Here is a 22080-nt window from a genome sequence, read left to right on the forward strand (position 1 = left end):
AGGGTTCCAACTCCCAGCAACAACAAAAATAAATAAATAAAAAATAGGGAACCACCCCTCACGCGCCACCTCATGATGCTTAATCGACGTAATCAACCTTAATTTGATGCAGTGTGAAAAAAAATGCACAGAAATCAATTATTTTTCAAGAAATATTAAATAGATTCAACATCTTTCTTCAACAAAATTGCAGACTGCACAGATGGTACCTTCCCAAAGGAAAAAGTACTATAGCTTACTAGGGTATATATATTAGACTTAATAGTTACTATATACAGTAATTGACTTCTATTCATTTTACATCAAATTAAAACTTTGGGTGTCAGATAATTATTTATTAAAAGCTAGACATTTTAAATGAGAATAAGAAAGAAAAGTATGTCTTTGTGCCCCCTTTTCCCTGTTAATGCCCTATCAGCCCCCCTGGCTAAACTTTGCTAGATCCGCCCCTGCACAGTTACCAGCGTCAGCTACGTAGAAAAAGATCCTCGAGTAGAAAGTAATATTAAATACATTCTAACAACAGCTGATCAAGCTTAAACGTGCTGCTGTTGTTCAGCCGCTGGTTTCCTCTTTCTGGTGCAAAGTGGGCCAAAAGCAAACTAGAGACACGGAAAAGCCGATCAGCTGATCGTTAAGCAGTTTCATGATTGAAGTAGCAGCAAGAAGAGGCAGTCGCTCCATATATCGTTTGTTAAGCTTAACGCAGGAATGCTTTACAAACATTCAGAGATGGACTTACACACTTGCTTTACTTCTCTCGGGATAACTTTGTCGGAGATGAAATGCCGGGTTGCTAGCGAAGCTCCAAATGCTATCCAGACCATCGACAGGTCCCGCATGCCACAGCCGCTCTATCACGTGATGCATACTGCTCCGACGTGCTAACGTTCTGAGGTGAGTTACGGCGTGTTGCAAGTTTTGTGAGGTGCTTTCGTGATATTTAATGGATCGGATTACATTTTTTATTTTTCTCCGATATCCGATCCAGTAATTTAGGTCAGTATCGGACCGATACCGATACGTAACATCGGATCGGTCCATCTCTAATTATGAATAAGATTTGAATTCAGTTTGTGTTCTGACAAATGTAGCAGCCCTAAAATGTAAGGCCAATTGCTTTTTAATTTATCTTCATATTACCATTTTATCATATTTTGTAAATCATTTTAGTGCTTTATGACATATTTGAATTTCTCTATTTTTTCTCATAAACTGGACTCTGTTTATATGGCTATGCCAGACATAGTCTTTCTAAAACATATTTTTTTATGACATTGTCACGGCTGGCGGAGGGAGCCGTGTGGTGTGGAGGAAAAGGAGGACCCAAAATGCAGCAAACTGATGATACGAGTGACGTTTTATTTACAGGGTGGTAGTGGCAAAAACAGGCAATGAAGCACGAGTAATTACAAACGGAAACCTAAACTGGGAGAAACTAAGTGACAAACCTGGGACCATACAAAGGGGTGCGGGGCAGAGAGACGCAGAGACAGGAACACCATAGACCGCAGATGAATGTAGATTAACGCAGTGATACATGGATGAACGCAGACGAGCCGACAACGAACACAGACCGACACCCACTAAATATACACACACAAGGTAATCAGGTAATCACACACAGGAGGGAAGAACAGCTGAACCTAATACACCCGGGGACCGGAGGAGACAAGCTGAACACAATAACAGACACAGACCTTCAGAACAGAACAGGAAATCCAGAACACGAGCCTTCAAAATAAAACAGGAAACAGACTGATGTACAACACAACACGGGGACATGAACAGAGCACCAAGGACAGACACAGGTAGGGCTGACAATACACCAAACTTCAGGTTAACCCTAAACTAATACAGATCAGAAAAAACGCAAAACGCTGGGTCAACGACCCAGGACCATGACAGACATGGTTTTATGGATGCCGTTTGTTGAATAAAAAGAACAAAACTAAAATTACAAAACATGTATAACTGTCAGATTATATAAAATGGGGTTTGCATTATAGGCTAGTCTAAGAGCCTTTTCTCTGTGTATCCATCACTGCAGTTGCACATGGGCCAAATACTTCAATTTGAGATTTTGAGCTTTTTTATTGCTGAATCTGACTTTAAGTAAGCCATTAAGCCCACAGTTTCTGCTGATTTTCATGGCTTATTTATCTTTACACCATCTTCCTTGATTTTATAATTACCATATTTGCAGCGAAACTGCTTGACAGCTTTTTTCCTGTTGCTGTCCTCTTCATTTCCTATATGTCTCATCCATTCCTACTCTTTTTTTCAGGTCATGGACTGCATTTGCCCTTGTTAAAAGCCCTATTTCACACACAGCCAGCACCTGAGTGGTGGTCGGAAAGTCCATAGTTTAAGTCGGCTGGTGGTCATGAGTGAAGCTGTGGTCTGATGCCAACCCTCACCTCAGCGATGGCCATGGACGGGGAGAACTACCTGCATCCAGAAGGCCCTCAGCTGGACAACAGCTTGTTCTCTGTAACCCCCACTAGCATGGAGGTGTGTTTGCATTTTTATATATAGGCCTATTTGCATAACCTCCATAGTTTTTCTTCTTTTATGTTTCACTTCTTTAATATTTTTCAAAAAGGCAAAATAGATAAATAAAAGAGCATGTGTCACAAAATGCCACACATTTGGAAATGTGTGGCATTTTGCTGCAAATGTAGTTGGATAATCACTTGAATTTTGGTCTGGATCATCTTAACAGATCTAAAAGATTGTGCTTAAATACATAATCAAACAATCACATTTTCTAATGGTGTATTGTGAACAGAAAAGTAAATGATTCCACTAAAAAGTGATGAAAGCAGGCTTCCACCCTTTTCAGCTGTAATGGGATTATGATTGCTATTCCTGAGAATTTCTTTAAAAAACAAGCAAAAAAAAACCCCCACCATACGTGAAACTGAAACTTTCCACCTCTCTAGATTACACTAAGGATGAATGTTATTGAATGCTGTTGAAATCACCGATTATTGGATTGCGCAACTACAGTGAAACATTTTGAAATCATTCCCAGGCATTCTTTGCCATCAGCTGCAGCATTCACTTCTTGGTGGGGTAAAGATGGGATTTATCTAAACAAAGTATTTTGTTTTTAGTATAACACATAGCAAAGTGCTGGTAATAGTATTGACTTATATTAAATTTGGACCAAGAGGAGAGCCTTTCCTGTGTGTTAAAGTCCTAATGCTGCTTTAAGTGATAAGTCTTTTTTTAATCTTTCTTTTTAGAGTTCAATATTTCCCACCCCCACTGCCTGGCCCCTCTCTTCTCACCAGAGTGGATACAGCATACACTGCCCTATGCAGTCTGGAAATCAGTAAGTTACAAGCACAGTTTACAGTATCTTCAAAGTGAATGCTCCATAACAATTACCATATTCAGTAGGGGTGTAGTAGCACATGTATTTCTCTTGAACTGTTCAGAAAGCTGGGTTGGGTATGAAATGCTCTTTTTTTTAATGTTCCCTGGGAGCCTAACAGTTATTGCCAGAAGACTATTTATATCAAGCAAAGTCTACCCAGCACCTTTTGTTGATGTTCTAGCTGTCTTTTTGGGTTTACTAGTTTATCTCAGTTAATTATGAATATGTTTTATTCTTTTTAATGGAAACATTTTTGATATTTGAATGATTTATTTACATTTTCAATGAAAAAAAAAGATATATACTTGACAGTTAGTAGCACTCTAAGCACAGAATGCAGCATCTGAGTGCTGAATGCAGTCTGAAACCAAAGTTCAGACCAAACCCTGAGTTTCAAATGCTGTTACACCCCCAATGTTAAGCATTTAAAACAGGCAGTTTCCTGGTTTCCAAGTTTCACACATGAACTGACAAAATGCACTAGCTGTCTAGGGACTTAAATTATTATAAATTTTTCCTCATGTTGGTGTATTTGATCAATGCATACTTCCCTGAGACAGTGACATCCACATAGCACACAATCACTTCCACACATTTAAATGTGGTCAGTCAGAATGACATTTATATGTGTATCCTACAGCAATACATATAAATATAAAAAGAGCAAAAATTGTGAAAGAATTTTTAGAATTGGTCAAATATAGCTAGATAAGTGTATGATGGTGCTTAACCTCCTAAGCATGCATTTTTAATTTCTCTTTGATATTTGGGCATATTATGTAGAGCAAAATGTAGAGCAAAATTTAGTATTTTGGTCTAGACGACCCAAAATGTGATGTCCTCATATGTGGACGCCAGGTCCTAGGAGGTTAAACTCAGTTATATACGATTTATTATTAATCGGGTAAACTTGAGGGAAACATTTGTATATATTTGATAAATATAAACCTTTAGGATTGAAAGAAAATGGATACACTGGTCCAACCTAACATGAAATTATCATTTAGATGCATGTAAAAGTGTTTCTTTCAGTGGGCACATAACTTTTGAAACCCCCAAAGCTGATTGAATGTTTGTTTTTTACAGCTGATCACATACTCATTCTAACACTCAACGACCAGCTCAGATCACTGGGCAGGTCTTCTTTATCAAATCTCTTTTATTTCCCGTAGTGAGTGGCCCAGTGTCAGACTTAACTGCAGGATCTCTCAGTGCTAAATGAACGTTTTCTCCTAAGTTGTGCATGTATAAAGTTAAACTGGAAAAGGGCTGCGTAACGTCTTGTTTTTGTTGGCAGAAAGAACCACAGTCGTTATCACGAACTGCACTCCATGCATTTAGCCACAGCTGTGCACTCAGGAACATTTTGACATTTTAATCTGTTAAAGATCAGGTGCACTTTGTATAAGCACTCTGATATAAAAGGTCATATGTACCGTTTATGTATCTGTGCAGTATGGGTTAGCATTTTTTTCAGCAGAATTGTTTAATTCTATGATACATGCTAAATATTAGAGCAGTCATTATGGTTCTTTCTTGCATCATGAAAACTATCAGGGTCTTAAAAGTGATATCGTCATTAGGCTTTTGCTTTAACCAGTCCAAACTTAAAAACTATGTGCATTAAATCTGAGAATTGAGTGGGCTTGTATACAGTATCTATTTGGTGATTCAGTGGATAGTGACTTGTTATTTTAAAGATGAATTTAGTCATCACCAAGATTGTGTCATATTGAAGATAACTGAAGAAGTGTTTGTTAAAGAAGTGGTGTTTTCTATTGTTATTGCTGCCAGTGCAGTGCGTCTTTGAAAGTTCAAGTGCCAGATGACGTTGAAAGCAGGGTCTGTGGTTTTCAAGTTCACTCAAAGTGGAATTTTCTGACATCAAGTTGCGTTTACAACACTCTTATCTCACTCTCTGTTTTACAATGTACAATACAATCAAATTCACAAGGGGTCTGTGGTTTATTGCAAGATTGGTTTGATTGAATTTCAACTAGTTCTTCAGTACTGTGTTTTGAGGACCCCTCATTTGAGGAAGTCTTTGTGTACTCTCAGTTTTGTTTTAGAGTGAAGTGGCTGACTGGTTTTTAGAAGAACCAAGTCTTTGATCAAGAGATTTAATTCACGTTAATCATTCCTTCTGCAGCACTTCAAAAATTATTCAGTCCTGCTCCTAGTTTATTTAATGGCTCAGTATCACTAAAATAGAAATAGACAAAGAAAAAAAGTAACTAAGAAATGTTAGTGGTTGCTTGATTATTACATTTAATTTTTCTTTCAGATTTGGTGACCAGTTTTAAGTAGTTGCAGCATTCGAGGTTGCTCGGTGTTTGAGTGTGCCTTCACCCTCAACTTGTGGGCGACCACTTTAAATTGCAAAACAATTACACAATTCCCTTTGTGGGAGGCAACAATTGTAGTCCAACTCAGATTGAATGCAGTCACTCTTAACAAATTGGGACGGTTTGAAAATAATTTCCATTGAATTCATTAATGAAGATGAATTCATTAATTGCCTACACATTGCACTCAGCCTGCGCTGATCAGTGCATCTGATGTGCAATGTGTGTGTGTCTCTTTGGAATAGGGAATTTGGCTTACCTGGTTGTATTCTGATGCAAGGTTGTAGAGTTCCTGTCTTCTTTTACAGTTAAATTTACTGTCCTACATTAAGCAATATCACTTCTCCACTGTCTCCGGAGGAATTTCCTTATTTCCATTTCAGATTACTTGGGTTCTGACTGGACTCTTAATGTAAATACTTTCTGTAGTTTCTCTGTAGATGGAGCCAGAATTGCAAAAGATTACAAAAGATTGACGATTTTTTTTTGCCAATTTATCTCAGTTCATTGCTGTATTTCACAAACTGCTGCATGTATTTGCCAGCTTGACCCCATTCAATCTCAAACTGACTGCAGGCTGGCTCTGTATTATTGCCGTGTTATTGCTGTCTTCCCACACCAAAGTTACTTTGAAGATGGTAACAGTCGCAGTCGTGTCACAGTCGTGGTTCTCTGTCTTTAAAGCAACCATTTCAAAGGCAACAAGAGTTTCCCAAGTTTGAATGTGGCATGAGTAAACAGGACAGAGGACTAAACCTCCAGTTTCTGCATCTCTACATTACCCTGCTAATTTTTGATGTTCAGTGTGGCACGACCCTGTGTGTGTTACTTCTTTTGAAGGATCCTCAGGTTACAGAGCAGGCTGCAGCTAAGTATGATTGACTTGCTCTCCACAGTCAGAATGAAACTGATTGGTGTCGAAAGCCCTCAGCTGTCCACTCACATTGCTACTGGGCACAAGCTGAGAAGTGAATAGCTCACAAGACCCCATTGAGGGAAGAATGTGAATGGACCAGTGCTCTGTTTACACAGATTGATGGACTGGCTGACTGATTCTGCCCCTGCGCAGCAGAAATGATCCTTATAAAGAGTAATAAAAACATCACCTAGATTCTAGTGACAGTTACAGCAGGAGGAAGTTCATTTTAGTATTAGAGCTTACTAAAGCATACATCTCATTATAGTAGCTCTGGAGATGAGTTTTATATGAAATGTGGAGCACTTGAGAATATGTGAATTGTCTGTGATTAATCTGTGTGCTTTGGGTTGTAGAAAAACCAAGGCACTTTCTCACCCATTGGGAATATAATAAAATCCAGAACAATAGGAGTATGTTTGATTTAGGGCTCTGTTTTGGCACATGCTCATCACTGGTGAACAAGCATTTTTGTGTGTGTGTGTGTGTGTGTGGGTGGGGGGTAAAGGGGGTACTGTAAAGGTTATACGCTCACTTGCACCATTACCTACTTTGTATCTTGGCGATTCGTTATTCACTTAACTTAGTGGAAAGTTGCAGTACAGCATGTACTTTGCAAATGAGGCAGAATATTGCAGTGAGTTTTCCTGATAGGGCTTGCTCTCCACCTGCTTGAAGCAGGTTAACAGCTCAGCAATTCTCTGTTCTGTAATATTGTTCAAGCTGGTTGCCAGCAGAGACATTGAGGTACAGGCATAAGCTACTAGCTGCAATAGAATAGCAAGAATCACCCCGCTAATAATGCTGTATTTCTCAGTTTATCATTATCTGGCCTAAACATGTAGAATTCAATTATAAAGACAAGAAAAGGATAAATTAAGAGTTGTGTGTGAGTTCATAGCTTACCAAATAGAAGGCAACAGGTCATTCTCTCAACTTAAATTGATTATATCTACTGTCCAGCTGCAATTTCACAGAACTACTTCACTGTCTCTTAATTTAATCTATTAATTTATTTACTAATGGAACCAGCTACAAACTCACAGCATAGGTTATATGAGCAAAACACTGACCTGTTAAAATTTACCTTTTTATTAACACACAGTGACAGCAGTCTTACCCTGGTATCTTTATTCAGAAGAACCATGTTTTTTGTCACAGCAGGTTGAAATTTTGGAGGTGGCGGTTTGCATTTGCATGTAAAGCTGTGAAATATGAAATGAACATTAGCAAAAACATTATCTTCTCTTGACAGTTTGTTGCACTGTGGTTTTGATATTTACAACTCTGCATGTCCCAGACAATGAAGAAACTTATTTGTCTGTCCCCACCCTATATCCTGCTGTGTTATTTTTAGTCATATTGGTATCAACATCACTGTATCTGGCACTGGCTGAATATTTGTCTTCTCTAGTTATGTGAAGATGGCACATCATCAAGGCTAAAAATCTAATTCATAAATCCAATTTAAAAAGATCCAAACACTGAAAAATATTTCAGCAGTTGCTGCATAGAGATTACATGGTATGTGTTAGCTTATGCAAAAAAATAAAATAAAATACAGTACGAGTTAAATAATCTGTAGAGAGTCTTTTCGGAGAGACTGTAATTCAGGTGATATTATAGTTATGATTTACAAATTCAATATGTGTCATATGGCCATCTTAAACTTTCTGTTTTTAATAGAGACACTCCCTAAGTGTGTCTGTGCATATGTTTGTGTGTGTGTACCACAGGCAGATTGTGGGTTGCAACTTCGTCATGATCAGCCCATCCAAACAGCATGAGTGACTGATTGATATATTTATCACAGGAAACCAAAGATGAAAAATAAAAAACATAACAACATAACACTTATAGTGCATACTTGTCCAGCTTTTAAATAATTTGAGTAATACCATTTGTAAATGTTTGAACTCTCAGTTTTTCACGCATCTTCAAAGCCCTGTTTAGGACGTTAAATACTTTAAATAGACTCTTTACTTTGTTTTAGAGTTAAAGTTAGGTTAAGGTGTAGGTTTAGGGTAGGGTTAGAGTTAGGGCTGCTCAATTAATCGAATTTTAATCACGATTACGATCTGGGCTTTCAACGATCATTAAAAATGACTGAGCCGATTATTAGCCCCTCCCTCGTTTATCCGCGACACCTTAAAGGCCGGTCCGTGAAAATATTGTCGGGCATAAACCGGTCCGTGGTGCAAAAAAGGTTGGAGACCGCTGATTAAGAGGACCCGAGGGAAGCTCAGAAAGCTAAGCAGAAGTTATTTGGAGAGGAGAGTGACTGCCGTTGGTTGAAAAGAGAGGTAAAAAAAAAAACTTCAGTGGTGTTGCACACTATGTTATATTATTTTTTAAAGTCATTGAAGCCGGTCAGAGCAGCACGCTCCGTTTTGTGTAACTATTTTTAAATCCCTGTAGAACCGGAACCGTGTAAGCTAGCGCAATAATTTGTTTTGCATATGAAACCGGAGGAGTTGTACTCACATCTGATGCCATCAGCTTGTCCTCGGTCACGGTTTCCTTCCACATAAAGCTTTGCAAAAATTGCATAAAAAGCGCTTGCAGGAACAAAAACATAATATTCCAGAAACACGCTTTGCCGATCCGATCAGCTGTTCGTAACACATCCCACAGTGAAACAGGCGTCAGCGCGAACTATCACATGTCCGCCATTTCCTGGCCGAAACCGGAAGTGACGTCATTTCGCGGAAATGTAGTTTTTTACTTGTAGGCCTTAAAAGCCTATACTGGTCATGTTTGACTTTTCTGAATAGTTGCTGGGATGCTTGGAACTCAAATTGCACTGCTGGAAATAGTTTATTTTGATGCACCTGCTGTTTTCTTTGCAAATTTGCATCATAGGATTGTTTTTTGTTTTTCCTGCAGTATATAAAAATTGGTGTATCTCCAAAATAAAACTATGAAGACACTCAAAATAAATTTCCTGTTGTTGTAAACTATTTTTTGCAACTTTTTTGTATTTAAAGTTTTGAGGGATAAACCTCTTAAATTTCTCCAAGTAGAAATATATGTAAAAAAAACAAAAACAATTTTCAATTTTTTTTGTAGTTTATTGCACTTTTTTGCAATTAATGTAGTTACTATGGACTTAATGCATACATATTATTAAAATATGGGCTATAACAGTTGTATAGCAACTTGAAATGCTCCCATAAATGGCACTACAACATGTAAAAAAATAATATAAGCTCTGGCGGACTTGGTTCTATCGTAGGTCTTAAAGGGTTAAATAAATATCGTCAAATAATCAAGATCTCAATTTCAGTGAAAATAATCGTGATTATCATTTTTGCCATAATCGAGCAGCCCTAGTTAGAGTGAGAGTTGACTGTTATTCTTGGTGATAGAACCTGGCAGTTTGAGGTTCAGTAATGCATATATCTTAGTCAGTGTCCTCACAAAGATGTGATTAAAGTGCCCTACACACATACTCACATAGCAGGTAGTCATTGTAAGGGAAAAACTGGAAAATGAGAACCAGTTTTAGAATGAAAAACTCCATTTGATTTTTAAACATAAGTAGAAACTAATTTTCTGCTCAGTTAAATATTTTCAAGTGATTTAATTAACAGTTTAGCACAGTACTACCTAGAGTCACACTGGAGTGTTTCCCACTGCCATGAGCCAAAGTTCACTGCGGGAGATAAATTTAGAATAGAAATATAGATTAGACTAGAATTGTCCTTTATTGTCCCTTGTTGGAGAAATTTGCGTGTTCCAGCAGCAAAGTGACAGGCAGATGGAGCATGTATACACTATATTAAAGAATATACAATAAAAAAAAACAAGAAATAAGAGACTGTATAACATAAGAAAAAAGAATACACTACAGTTATTAAAAATAGCATACTCAGATTCAAAGAAATGTGCTTCCGAGTAGGATCCTTTTTTTTTTTTTTTTTTTTTTTTTAAAGCTGTACTTCGTGAGATACTCCTAGGAATCAGAGCAGTTGCATGTCTTTGTTTACTTTGTAATCTTGGGCATCCCGTAGATGTTGATAATAATCTCAGATTTTTCTATGGAAGAAGCCGAAAACACTTTAACATCATTGTAAAGTGCTCATGTTTGCTCACAGTAAACAGTTCATGGCTACTCCTGAATTGGGCAAAATGTGACAAACTTACCTTTATCTACAATCACTTTCAGGTAATCTTAAATGTACATTAAATTCCTGTGTTTATTCACTGTTAGCATAGCTTTAAATATTTATTTATTTATTTATTTTTATTTCAGGATTAATTTCCAAAGTTACTGCAAGTTCCGCACCTCCATAGGAGTTTGCTTTAAGGATGATGCCTTAATCCTGAAGGTGTCAGCACTATAGTGAACCACTTTGAAGCTGAAACACAATCTAATGTTTAAAGTAAAGAGCGTAGAAAATGACTATAGACTTTTGTACAGTCATTGTTTGAAATGCACATCAGGTCTGATCCTTTAAAGACCCTAATTATGAACTTCTCAATAAGTAAGGGGCACAGGATGCCAGGAAGTAATTTATCTGAAAACCTAATAATAAACATAATTCTAGCAAACTTGTAAAATCGCAGTAATTGAAAGACAGTTGAGATAACTGCACACTAGAACAGAAAACCAAGGTGTGCGGAAAAGCAAAGTTATAGATATTATTATCTATGCACAGCTTCAGGCTATGCATGATGGGATAAACAGTAAGTCATTCAGCTACTTTAGCTGAGAGACCCTCACTGGCTTTGTGTTATTGGAAGGCAGCTTATGCTGTCCTGCCAAGACTTCTGTTGTAATAATATCACACTCATATCACTGTTTGCTAAGGGGATTTCCAGTGTGGATGGTTGTTACTATTCGCGGTGTTTTCTGAGAACTAATCATGTTCTTTACCTTTTTTTTCTCATTTATATTTATCGCCATGATTAATCTTGTCTTTTTCCATTGTGTAGGCAAACTACTTGTTCTCACACTAACTCCCCATCTACTTGATTGAGGAAAAATAAGTTTAACAAAGACCTCATTGTTGTCTTGTTTTGTTTTTTTAAGTTAACCTACTTATTAGAGGTGGGAATCACCATACATCCCACGATACGATATTATCACAATACTTAACGCACGATACGATATTATTGCAATTTTTTAAAATATTTTGCGATATTCAGATTCTGTACATAAAGGTAAACTTTATCAATATTCATTTTCTCTAATATCTAAGTCTCGCACTTAGTCTTTCTCTCATTTCAGTCAGTTTTGTTGTTGACAAACTGAACGGTTTGTATTACAGTCTAGTCCAACTTAACTGAATGCAACCATCTGATACAATTATAGCTATTCTGCACTATGCAATATGAAAACTATGCAGCCCCTTCAGCAACTGAAGAATTTGAAAGTAAATTAAAACAAAATATAATTTTATATTAAATAAAAAAGTTTTAAACTTAATTAAAATAAAACATGTCTTAAATTAAAATAAGTAAACTGTCATGTTTATTGCTGCCAAAAAACGTTAAACACATTTGGACAGTGAAGGAATGTCAGGATTCTTTCTCAGAAAAAGGATCAACATGCTCTGAAGTCAGAGCACAAAAACCCTTTTGTAACAAAATATCGATTTCTGCTGTCCCTGTATCGATACATTATTAGCGAACAAAATATCACGATACTACACAGTATCGATTTTTTCCCCCACCCCTACTACTTATCAGCCAGACGCCCCTTTCATCCGCAAAAATTCAAACGAAAAATCGATGGCTGCATAAGTAACCAAGTGAGAGAATTGGTTATATAAAACAATAACCAAGATAAAGATAACATATTCTCAGCAAATACTGAATGTGTGACCACGTACAATCTCAAATATTGAATATTTGGCAACATGTCATTTTGTTGTTCATTAATAAATGAACAATTTTCAGCTATTTATTAATAAGTGACTTTATGTATATATATATATATATGTATATATTGTACTATTCTTAGTTAGCGTATTGTCTGTCTTGTTAATGTTTGTTTATAATGGAGCACTGTAACAAAAAAATAATTCCCCCAGGGATCAATAAAGTATTTTGATTCTGATTCTGATTGAAATCAGAGGAACCATGTTTCCATAGTTTGGTTTCCTTACACTGGATTAGGACTGCCCTTTCATCCCCTTGATGTATTTTGACCTTAAATCAATCAGGCCTGCTGATCTAATCCTTTGAATAGATTTGGACGTTTCCAATCCTTCAGTTCTGAGCCCTGGAACATGATTGGGTGAGACGAATATGGGATGGTCCTTTTATAGTTCCACCTTTACAAGGGTTTAGTTTTGCTTTCATTTTGACTGTGCTTTTACCACTCATAGACGAGTAAGCTTGTTGCGTTATGATGACTTGTACTCAGGAAGAAACTGAAAATATCGCAGGAGTTCTATTGGACAGTTTCAGATATTAGCACAGTAGACAAAGTGAAGGTTGTTATTCGGGAGAAATGGATCTTTGAAACGGGTAGGAGCTGCTCTTATTCTCTGTACTTAGACTTTCTGTTGATAGCTCTCGCTTACCCTCTGGGTTTTTCTAATCTTGTCTATCTCTGCCTGCCTGTCCCGAGATACATGTTTAGCTTGTTTCTTTTAATACCTGGTGCCTGTTTTTTGTTATTATTTATTTACTAAGACAAAGATTTCAAGAGTTACAAGAGACTAGATTGGGCTTGAAAATGCCATAAGGGAACAAACTGAAAGTGTTCCGCCTTCACCTGTTAGGCGTGTGTGGAATTTAAAAAAAATGTTTTGTAACACAGTATTATAACTTTAGACCATTAACTTTTAGTTAGACAATACTAAATAACAAACAGCACCCGGCACGCTTGTCTTGGAGTACTTTGGTGTACTACTTAAATGTCAGCTTCACATGTCTGCTACTTACTGTACAGGTATAAAAGCCTGTGAACTTTGGCAGCTTTAAGGTGTTTGTAGCTGAATGAGTATAAACCTTGTTATTATTTGAAAAAGCTATGTGTAACAGTTAAACAGACTAAACTTTGTCTTTCTTTCTAGGCAGTACCACTTAAACGGCAGAGCTTTCACCAACATTCCAGATATGCCAGTGGATATATACCCGGGAATCTCTGACATGGACTTTCCCGGCCTCAACTTCTCTAGGAATGGAGAGTTTACCCAGGTTGGTTTTTATTTAGCACTTGTACATGCTGACCTACAGATGGTCTCACCGGAACAGTTTTTATTTCACAAGTCTTTGGAAATCTACTGAAGAAAGGGTGGACATTTTTTCCAAAAGATGTTCCCTCATTTGCTGGATTTGTGATGATATTGGAATGGCTTCAAGAATCGGGATGAAGATAGTCTTATAAATACAGAAAGATGTATTTGTCTTGCAGTTTTGTTTTGAGTTTTTTCGTTTATTTGTTTTGTCTACCACTCTCATTTACTTGCTCATCATAGGGAAGGATAATACCTCCCACTCACCCCTTTCATCTTGCCTTTCATGTGTATTAAGTTGAGCCTTAATTTACCGTAGAGAAACCTTATTAAAGCCTGATGTTGTCTAGACGACTGCAGCAGCACCTGCCCAATTCCTGTCAAGGCATGTCATTAATAGGAAGCTATAATTGTGTGATCCTCTCTTCTATGGTTTTATGCCTTTAGAAGTCGGCGTTTTAGTCATGCTTCAAATCATTTTACAAATATTAAGCATCTTAGAAAGTCCTGGAAGTTTTTTCAGCTACTGTGAATTATTTCAGTGCCTGTGAGACTATGCTTAACTTGGACATTCATTCAAAAATGGGAAATACTTAAACAGGGGCATTGAAGACACAGACTTCTACCCATACCCATTACTTTGCATCATTTGCATTTTTTATTTCTAAGTACTTTTGTGTCCATTCAGCCAGTACTTTATAGCTAGTATTGTATGAACAGGAGCCATTGTAATTGCACAGACCAGTGAATTTCTAATCTGAATCCATTTTGAGTTTATGAGTGTCATTATGGAACCACATTAAAACACAATATGCTATGATGATGAGTTTTAAAGAAGAGCGCCACTAACTAGAGAAGGCGTAGCTGTCCGGGCTTTCCTTAGTCCAGCATAAAGCCAAAGCAGCCACAGTGGTGGCTCAAGATAAGGGATCCTTGCTTTGCATATGCATTTTTTCTATAACATATTTCCTCATTATGTTCCTACGAGGCAACTCTTTAAACAGTAGTTCTAATAAAAATGTAGAAAATGCAGATTGTAAAAAATAATAATGTTTTTCAATCCTGGTGCATGAAATACACTTCTGGACATGACTATAATTAATTGGACAAATCTATCTTTAGTCAGAAGAGATGCTGGAACAGCTCCTTGCCGTAGCAAATTGACAGCATAGCCTGGCCAGTGAACAATGTATTGTCTGTAGATAAAAGCATGCATTTACATTCTATGATAAAGAAATCATAGAATAAAAAAATTCTAATAACAAGTTCTCATATAGTTTTTGCTCAGATGTTTTGCATCAACCAGAAGAACTAAAAGATCTTAAATACATTTAATGAACGTGCACATTAGAGGTACGTTATGACAAAGCTGCAAGGATAATTCAGAGTTTTTTGTTGTTGATATCCAGTTTCCAGACACATCATTTGTAGTCCATCATTACTAGCAGTTTCAAATGAAGCACAAGCAGACACAGAATCTACACGCAAGAGTTTCACTTCATGTTTGGCTCCAGATGTTTGAATGAGTCTAATAATTCTCTCTTTAAAAAAAAAGAGAAAAAAAAGGCAAGGTTTTATTGGTTTGTAAGACTGGTGGGAGGGGTTTAAAATCAAAAGCTACACATGTCATATATTATACAAAAGAAAGTTACGTGTCATGCGCGTGTATTGTAGTGCTTACATGGATTGTGTGATTCATGTGGGGTTTCCCTAGTTTTCCAAATGCATGTTTTAGCCTGTCTGGATTGAGCTTTCTTCTGTAAAGTAATCATACAGGGCTCCTGAGTGTATGACACAGATGTCTAATTATCTGTAGGTACATAATTAGAAAACAGTTGTTGTGAGATTTAGTTTAGATTACCTCTTTTCACAAGCAGTAAGTAGTGGAGATTTGTTTTCGTGGTGTCAAAAATATGTGATGTTAAAATGCTTGCTTGTGCCTGTTTGCGGCAGCGAGATCTTTTGTGCTTATATTGTGCTTTCTCAGCTCTTCTTTCTGGTTTTAGACACTCCCTGCCATGTGAGGCATGGGGGAGAAAATGTAAGTCATGGGGTCATCATGACTAATCTGCCAACTCACACTCAGCTCACTTCATCCTCCATTTCATTCCCCCATTCCGTGGTGATCCTGCCATGTTTTTCCTGTGTCCATCCACAATCAGAAAGCAGAATTTCTTGTTTTTTCCCCCCCACTGTTGATTCATGACAATACAGAAAACATTTAGGCATATTTGACTAGGCAGAGTTTTTGATGGGATCGTTTGGTTTTGTCAAGTGACTGCCGTGTTTACCTCAGCAATTTCTTTGTTTCAGTTACAGCTGTAGGGTCATTAGGAAAATCTCTTTTGGTTTGCTGTCTTCCCACAATGTTACAGTTTGTTTATGCAGCTAACCAGCATATGACCAGGAAGTGTAACTCTGGATTGCTGTAATTCTGAAAACAGTTGATTATTTGTGTTAGAATCAGTAGACTTCCTGTTTATATTCCCGTTAATATTATTTTTATATGACTTTTCTCGAAGTTACTAATAAATAAAATGGACATGTGGCCACTGTATTGTGATCAGGATAAGGTTGTTGAAACATCATAACCAATGCACACAATGCACATCATAAGTAATTAGGACATATTAAATGTGAGAGATTTAAACAATGGCTGAATAAAATTACCTACACGTTATATGAACTGAAGCTTTGCCAATATGTGCTGTCTTTCGCTGGAAACTTCCCCCAGAAATAACAGTTGGCATAAAATACCTTTTCTGGGAGTTATAGTACCACCAAGAAGCTATAAACTAAGGCATTACCAAAACAGTCAGCTTGGACACAGTAAAACTGTGATAAACAGTGGAAAAACCATATTGAGGCTAACTTGTATTTACTGGTTTTTATTAACCTCAAGAATTTTAATGCCATTTTTCTTTAGTAGATTCAAACTAGCAACATATTTCCATTCTGCTGACTCTGCTCACTGTAATTAGAAAAAAAAGAGAGCTGCTACTTTGACAAAAACGCAACCGCGTTTTGAAAGAAAGCTATACCCTTTGTCACAGTGATACATGCATACCTACCAAGCCCAAGTTTTGTAATCTGTGGACCTTAAACACGTGAGTCTATGTGACAAAAGTCACAATGACAACAAGATTTACTGGAAGACAATAAAGACAAAACTAACCACTCTGGCTAACCTCAAGGAGTGCACATCACGTCAGAAGCAGACCATACTATCATACATACTATATCCTCTATATATACAGTATACCTACTGTATGTGCACATGTACACACATTGGAGCACATTTAGGCACACTCCTGGTCTTAGTCTCTTACTACATACTCTTGTTCTGTCTCTCCGTGTAATTGCTCTCACGTTTACACTCATAATACTGCCAAGTACATTTCTAGGAAGTGTGCATTTGCATTGAGTCTTCTTAGTTTTGCTTTTTGTAGAACTGAAAATTTCTTATTGCTAAATAAGTCACACTCAAAATTCCAAACGTGAGTAAGTCTTTAGCCAGCTGTTGGCAATTACCTGTAGAAAGATCATTGTCTTTGTCTAAGGTGATATAAACACACTAGATATGAGGTTGAAATGTGATAACATCAAAATATCTATATGGGCAGGCAAAGAAAAGAGAAAAGCAAAGAGAAAGATCCTGTTTAGTCTAAGACCCAGCTGAAAAAATGTTAAGGCCCCTTGGTTCCTGAAAGGCATGCTTTTTTTTAACCTGTGCAACTCTGCAGACCATGAACTAGATCATAACTAAGCTCATATTTTTGCACACAGGTGTAGTTTAAACCTCTCTGTTGCATTTAAGACATTTAAGTGTTTGCAATGCATACAGAAATACCCAGCTAATAGAATTATTTTCATTTGTTTTAAAATATTTGGTGAATTTGGTGAATTTGAAAGTTCTCAGGGTGTTTTTGTTGTTTTTCTTGGAGGGGGGGGGTTGGAATATGGTGTGCGGTAAGAGGACGAACTGGTTTGTCTTGACTTTCTTTTTTTCTGTGGCAAACCTGTCATGATATAAATCAGTTGGTATTTCTCGGTTACTTCCTTATAAGACACTCCAGCACAGTCATTTGACTGGCCTAGTTTCCGAAGGAGGAGGTCAAAGGTGTTAATTTAAAGGGTTGTTAATAGGTGCACTGTTTTCCGTGAAGACTGTGTGCCTTAATATTAGGTTCGGATAGTTTAACTTCTACTCTCATTTGTTTAGGAACTGAGTATTTCTTAACAAAAAATAATTATTGCAATAGTCAGGTTTTGACTTGCACCCGTGTCTACCTTGCAAGTTAGAGATGATATCATCACAGTGAATGGAAAAATACAATTGTTGGTCCTGTTTGATAAGGGTCATCAAATGTGACAAAGGATTCAAATGATTCAAAGTCATTGAGGGCTAGAATCAAAATCAGATTTGGAAATCAAACCAGCTTTGCTTGTTTGTGGTCTCAGTTAGCCCCATTTCACGTAGCTTCACATTGCCACTTAGCTTTTGTAGATCACTGAAAGCAGCTGTGCGCATATGACAATAAGACTATATCCTGATGTTTTGTATGTAAAGTCAGGAATGCATTCATTTGTGTATTTGAAAGGGTCAGCATAAGACTTACAGGTGACTATCGACATATTTTTGGATTATGTTATTAAACGGCACTTGTTCATATAAGTCATTTAAATGCGAAGTTGATGCACTTCACATTCACCAAGAAGACATAGCTTCTTGTAAACCTTTTATGAGCATGATATGTTTATAGGGTATGTAAACTGTTTAGCTTTATGGGTTAACATTACATCATTAAGCTGTGATACATAGAAGGCTTTGATATTGGCTTGATATTGCCACAACAGTAATATAACTGTTTCATGACTATGTACTTGATCCCGACTGCAAGAGTACAATTTGGAAACTGTAGTTATATAACCCAAACTATTAGTTAATGTCAAGTTGTCATAAAAATGACATTTTTAACTGAGTGACACTTGATGACAGCAGTGATAAACGTTTGAAAAGATTCCACGTTTATGATGGTGTACTTCCCTTTCAAATAAAGTGGTACTTCTTTTGGTTGTGAAGCAGCAAGGTGTGTTTAGGAGTTCGAAAGAAGTACATCAATGATTAATTTCTCCCCAGTGGCCTTCCATGTGAAACGAAACACACGCACACACCCAGACTCACATACATACACAAATTATTCAGAGGATTCCCAGTCATACAATGATGACACCATGGACAGGCGCCACTCTGTCTCTGAGAGCCTGACTCCCCTTCAATTCAGTGAAGATGGACATTACAGTACCTCTCCATGCTTGATATCATGTATTCCTGGAAGCTGGGTGTACAAATAGGCCCCCCGTGTTTCACATAAATCACATTATTTCTCTTTTTAAATACCACAATGTTTTCCTTTATGATGGACAGTTGGACAGTTAACATTGCTCTTGTTTTAGAAAAACTGGCACGTTGCTGCCTTTGATAAGCAGTCAGATTCCCAGAATATTGTTTGTTTTTTTTTTGTTGTTTGCATTTTACAATCACACCCATAGTTCCAGTAAGCAGTAATAACTTTTTATGAATAGGTGTGCAGATAGGCTAATCTTTGAAAGACCCTGTGAGATTGAAAACACGCACTTTTAACAATCTCGGCTGTTTTTTCTTTTTTTCATAAAATCTCTTTAATGGTTGTAGAAGAAGCTCTCTTGATCGAAAACTATATCCTATTCTGTGCTGTTATATCTGAAAAAAGGTGTCCTGTCATACCTGACACACCCTTCCCAGAAAGCTTATTTGACAACTTGTTGCATCTGCCTTTGTTAGCTTTTGTGTGTATTAATATTTACCTTATATTAATCAGCATTTATTAAAAGAATAGTGACTGGCCTAAAAATGAATCTTTCTAGATAAAGAGTCACAAAAAAAGAGTATGAAGTAAGACAGCAAGCCAGGCAGGGATTTGGCCTCTAAATATAATAATGATTAAATAGTGGCCGAGTCCCATTAAACATAGCAGTAAGCAGCAGGGTGTGAGGAGAGGCCAGGTCCAGAGCGCAATACTGTTTACACTACAAATGCGGTTGAGTTACACCATGTACAGTAAAATGGGCCCTACTGCCAGTAACTCTAGTCACTTACCAACAAAAGCATCATTTCCTGAAAGCTCCTCCCCTCCTCCCTCCCTCTTCTCCCCACCTCTCCCCTCCCCTCCTCCTCTGTTCTCACTCGCTCTCCAACCACCTTTTTGAGCTCAGAGGAACTAGTCCACAATCACTATGACTAAACCCCTTATGCAAATACCTGACAGTCCTGGTGAAGCAGGAAGTATGTTTTAGAGTTGCTTGTATCTCTGTTTGTGAGAGGTTGTAGGTGTGAGCTCATTGCCCACAGCAGATCTGTGGTAGAGGCAGATGTGTGCTCTGAACCATAGAGGAACTGTGAAGGGGCTAGTGAGAGTCCTGTGCTGGGTGGGAGCGCACCAGCTGTAAAGTGATTACCAACACTTTGATCAACACATGGAAGAGACTGTCCAGTTCAGGGATTCAAGGTGAAGCAGGAGCGTATGTGTGTGTATATTTTACTCCCCCAAACTGCAGCTGTTGGATCCATGTCTCTCATGCAGTTCTGGACTAAATTTTATGCTCAGCTGGGAAAACCGCTACCAAAGGTACTGTTTGCATCTTGTTGTCATATATTTTAAGTTGAATGAAGAGTGTTGATTTAAGCACTCGCCGTTTTTATTTTCTAATGTCACGATCAGCCCTTGAATACTATGAATAGAAAAGCCTCGTGACTAACTGTAGGCTGTTATTGTGAAGAGTTTTTATTGTCCCTGTCATGGAACTTGATAACAGTTCATTACCCAGCCATCGTTGTATTTTTAATTTCAACTTCCTTGAATTAATTTTATAAACGCTTCCTCTAAAAACAGCGCTGAAGGAGACAGGCCTATGTTGTTTCTTTTATTGTAGTATAGGGTTTTTTATATGGGCTTGGCCTTCTTTGGATTTGATCTGTTTGTAAAGTAACTGTATTGAGACACTTCTGACAGCTGACAAATTCGTACTATATTAAGATGTATTTTAAAAACTTCTTAAATTAGTTTGTAGTAGCGCTTACAAATGCTTGTTTCCTGAACAAGATTGAGATATGTCTCTGATTATGCCCTACACCAAGACTGAAATTGGTGTAGAGCACGAATATGATTAATTCTATTGAAAGAAAGAAGGTTACCTCATCTTTGTTCATTATATCTTTAAGCTTTTTGCTTCCCTATTTAACTGTCTTAGAGTAAATGATTATGAAAGATGGTCTGTTAGTTTTTAGATCAGTTTATGAATATTTTTTGCCGACAGACCAGTCTGCCAGCCAATCATCTGCTGCACACGGCCACAAACTCTGACAAATTATTATGTGCCACACGCCACGCTGTCTACCACTAAGTGCTAGAACCTGATATCTTGTCAGGCTAAATGGCAGTCTTGCCGGTTTTGTGGATGACTATTAAATTTGGCCATTGTTGTGCTGGATTGTAAATAGACCATCATTATTTTTTGAATTATGATTCATTAGACTGCACGGTGTCAGTGAAAATGTGGCAAATTTAATGACTTGATTTGGGGAAAGGCTTGCTGAGCCCATTACCAGTGAATTTCTGATTAAGTCAGTTGGCTAATCCCATGTCAGCATTTCTTCTTTCAGCAAAAATTGAAAAAGGGTCCAGTCATGAGTTCCAAGGAATTTACACATTTTAATCATATTAAAAAAGAGAAAAAAACATCATGCATGGATATTATCAGTGCATGAAAAAATCTTAGGCACACAGTATTTAATCATCTTTCTAACACAAAAGTCAGCTGCACATCTGCACATTATTTGCTGTGGCCTTCCCTCCAATACACAGTGACCATTTAGAGAGTCAGAGTTTAGCATACTAAAGTGTGGCCACCTGTTTGATCAAATTCAAACTTGAACGCATGGAGAAATCTGTAGTAAAAGTTTATCCAAACCTAGAACCTCTTGTTCTAGAGCTTGTTTCTTATTTAAGGTACTAATTACTGTTACATTGCAAGACTGTGAACCTGTCATTTAAGGTGCAGGGAAGCCTCTCGGTGGGCACATGTTGTCAGTTTCCTGGTAGTACGTTCAACCTCAAGTGTGACCCCAGGCGTGTACTTGACGGGAAGTGAATAAACAATGATGGTGAGATTAAGTGAGTGCTTCGGGGAGTGTGTGTGTGTGTG

At 37.4% G+C, this 22080-nt stretch overlaps 1 protein-coding gene across 8 annotated transcripts in view; it reads left to right on the forward strand.

The window, feature by feature from the left end:
• sbno2b (strawberry notch homolog 2b) overlaps positions 1 to 22080 on the forward strand; it is a 65858-nt gene that overhangs the window by 15645 nt on the left and 28133 nt on the right. For 4 of the 8 annotated variants that reach the window (XM_086281512.1, XM_086281517.1, XM_086281518.1 and 1 more), the window contains exons 2-4: positions 2288 to 2514; positions 3252 to 3340; positions 13675 to 13798. In XM_086281512.1, coding sequence (XP_086137638.1) covers positions 2407 to 2514; positions 3252 to 3340; positions 13675 to 13798 — 321 coding nt within the window. In that variant the 5' untranslated portion in view covers positions 2288 to 2406. Of the gene's footprint in view, positions 1 to 636; positions 898 to 1310; positions 1812 to 2287; positions 2515 to 3251; positions 3341 to 13005; positions 13124 to 13674; positions 13799 to 20133; positions 20505 to 22080 lie in introns of those variants that run through there. The other 4 variants (XM_086281516.1, XM_086281515.1, XM_086281520.1 and 1 more) reach the window with 4 other exon arrangements.

This window comes from Aulonocara sp. 'chitande type north' Nkhata Bay, linkage group LG23, assembly GCF_057382095.1.
Source record: "Aulonocara sp. 'chitande type north' Nkhata Bay isolate Kocher_YH1m ecotype deep benthic linkage group LG23, A_spYH_male_GT1.1, whole genome shotgun sequence".
Classification (NCBI taxonomy): domain Eukaryota; kingdom Metazoa; phylum Chordata; class Actinopteri; order Cichliformes; family Cichlidae; genus Aulonocara; species Aulonocara sp. 'chitande type north' Nkhata Bay.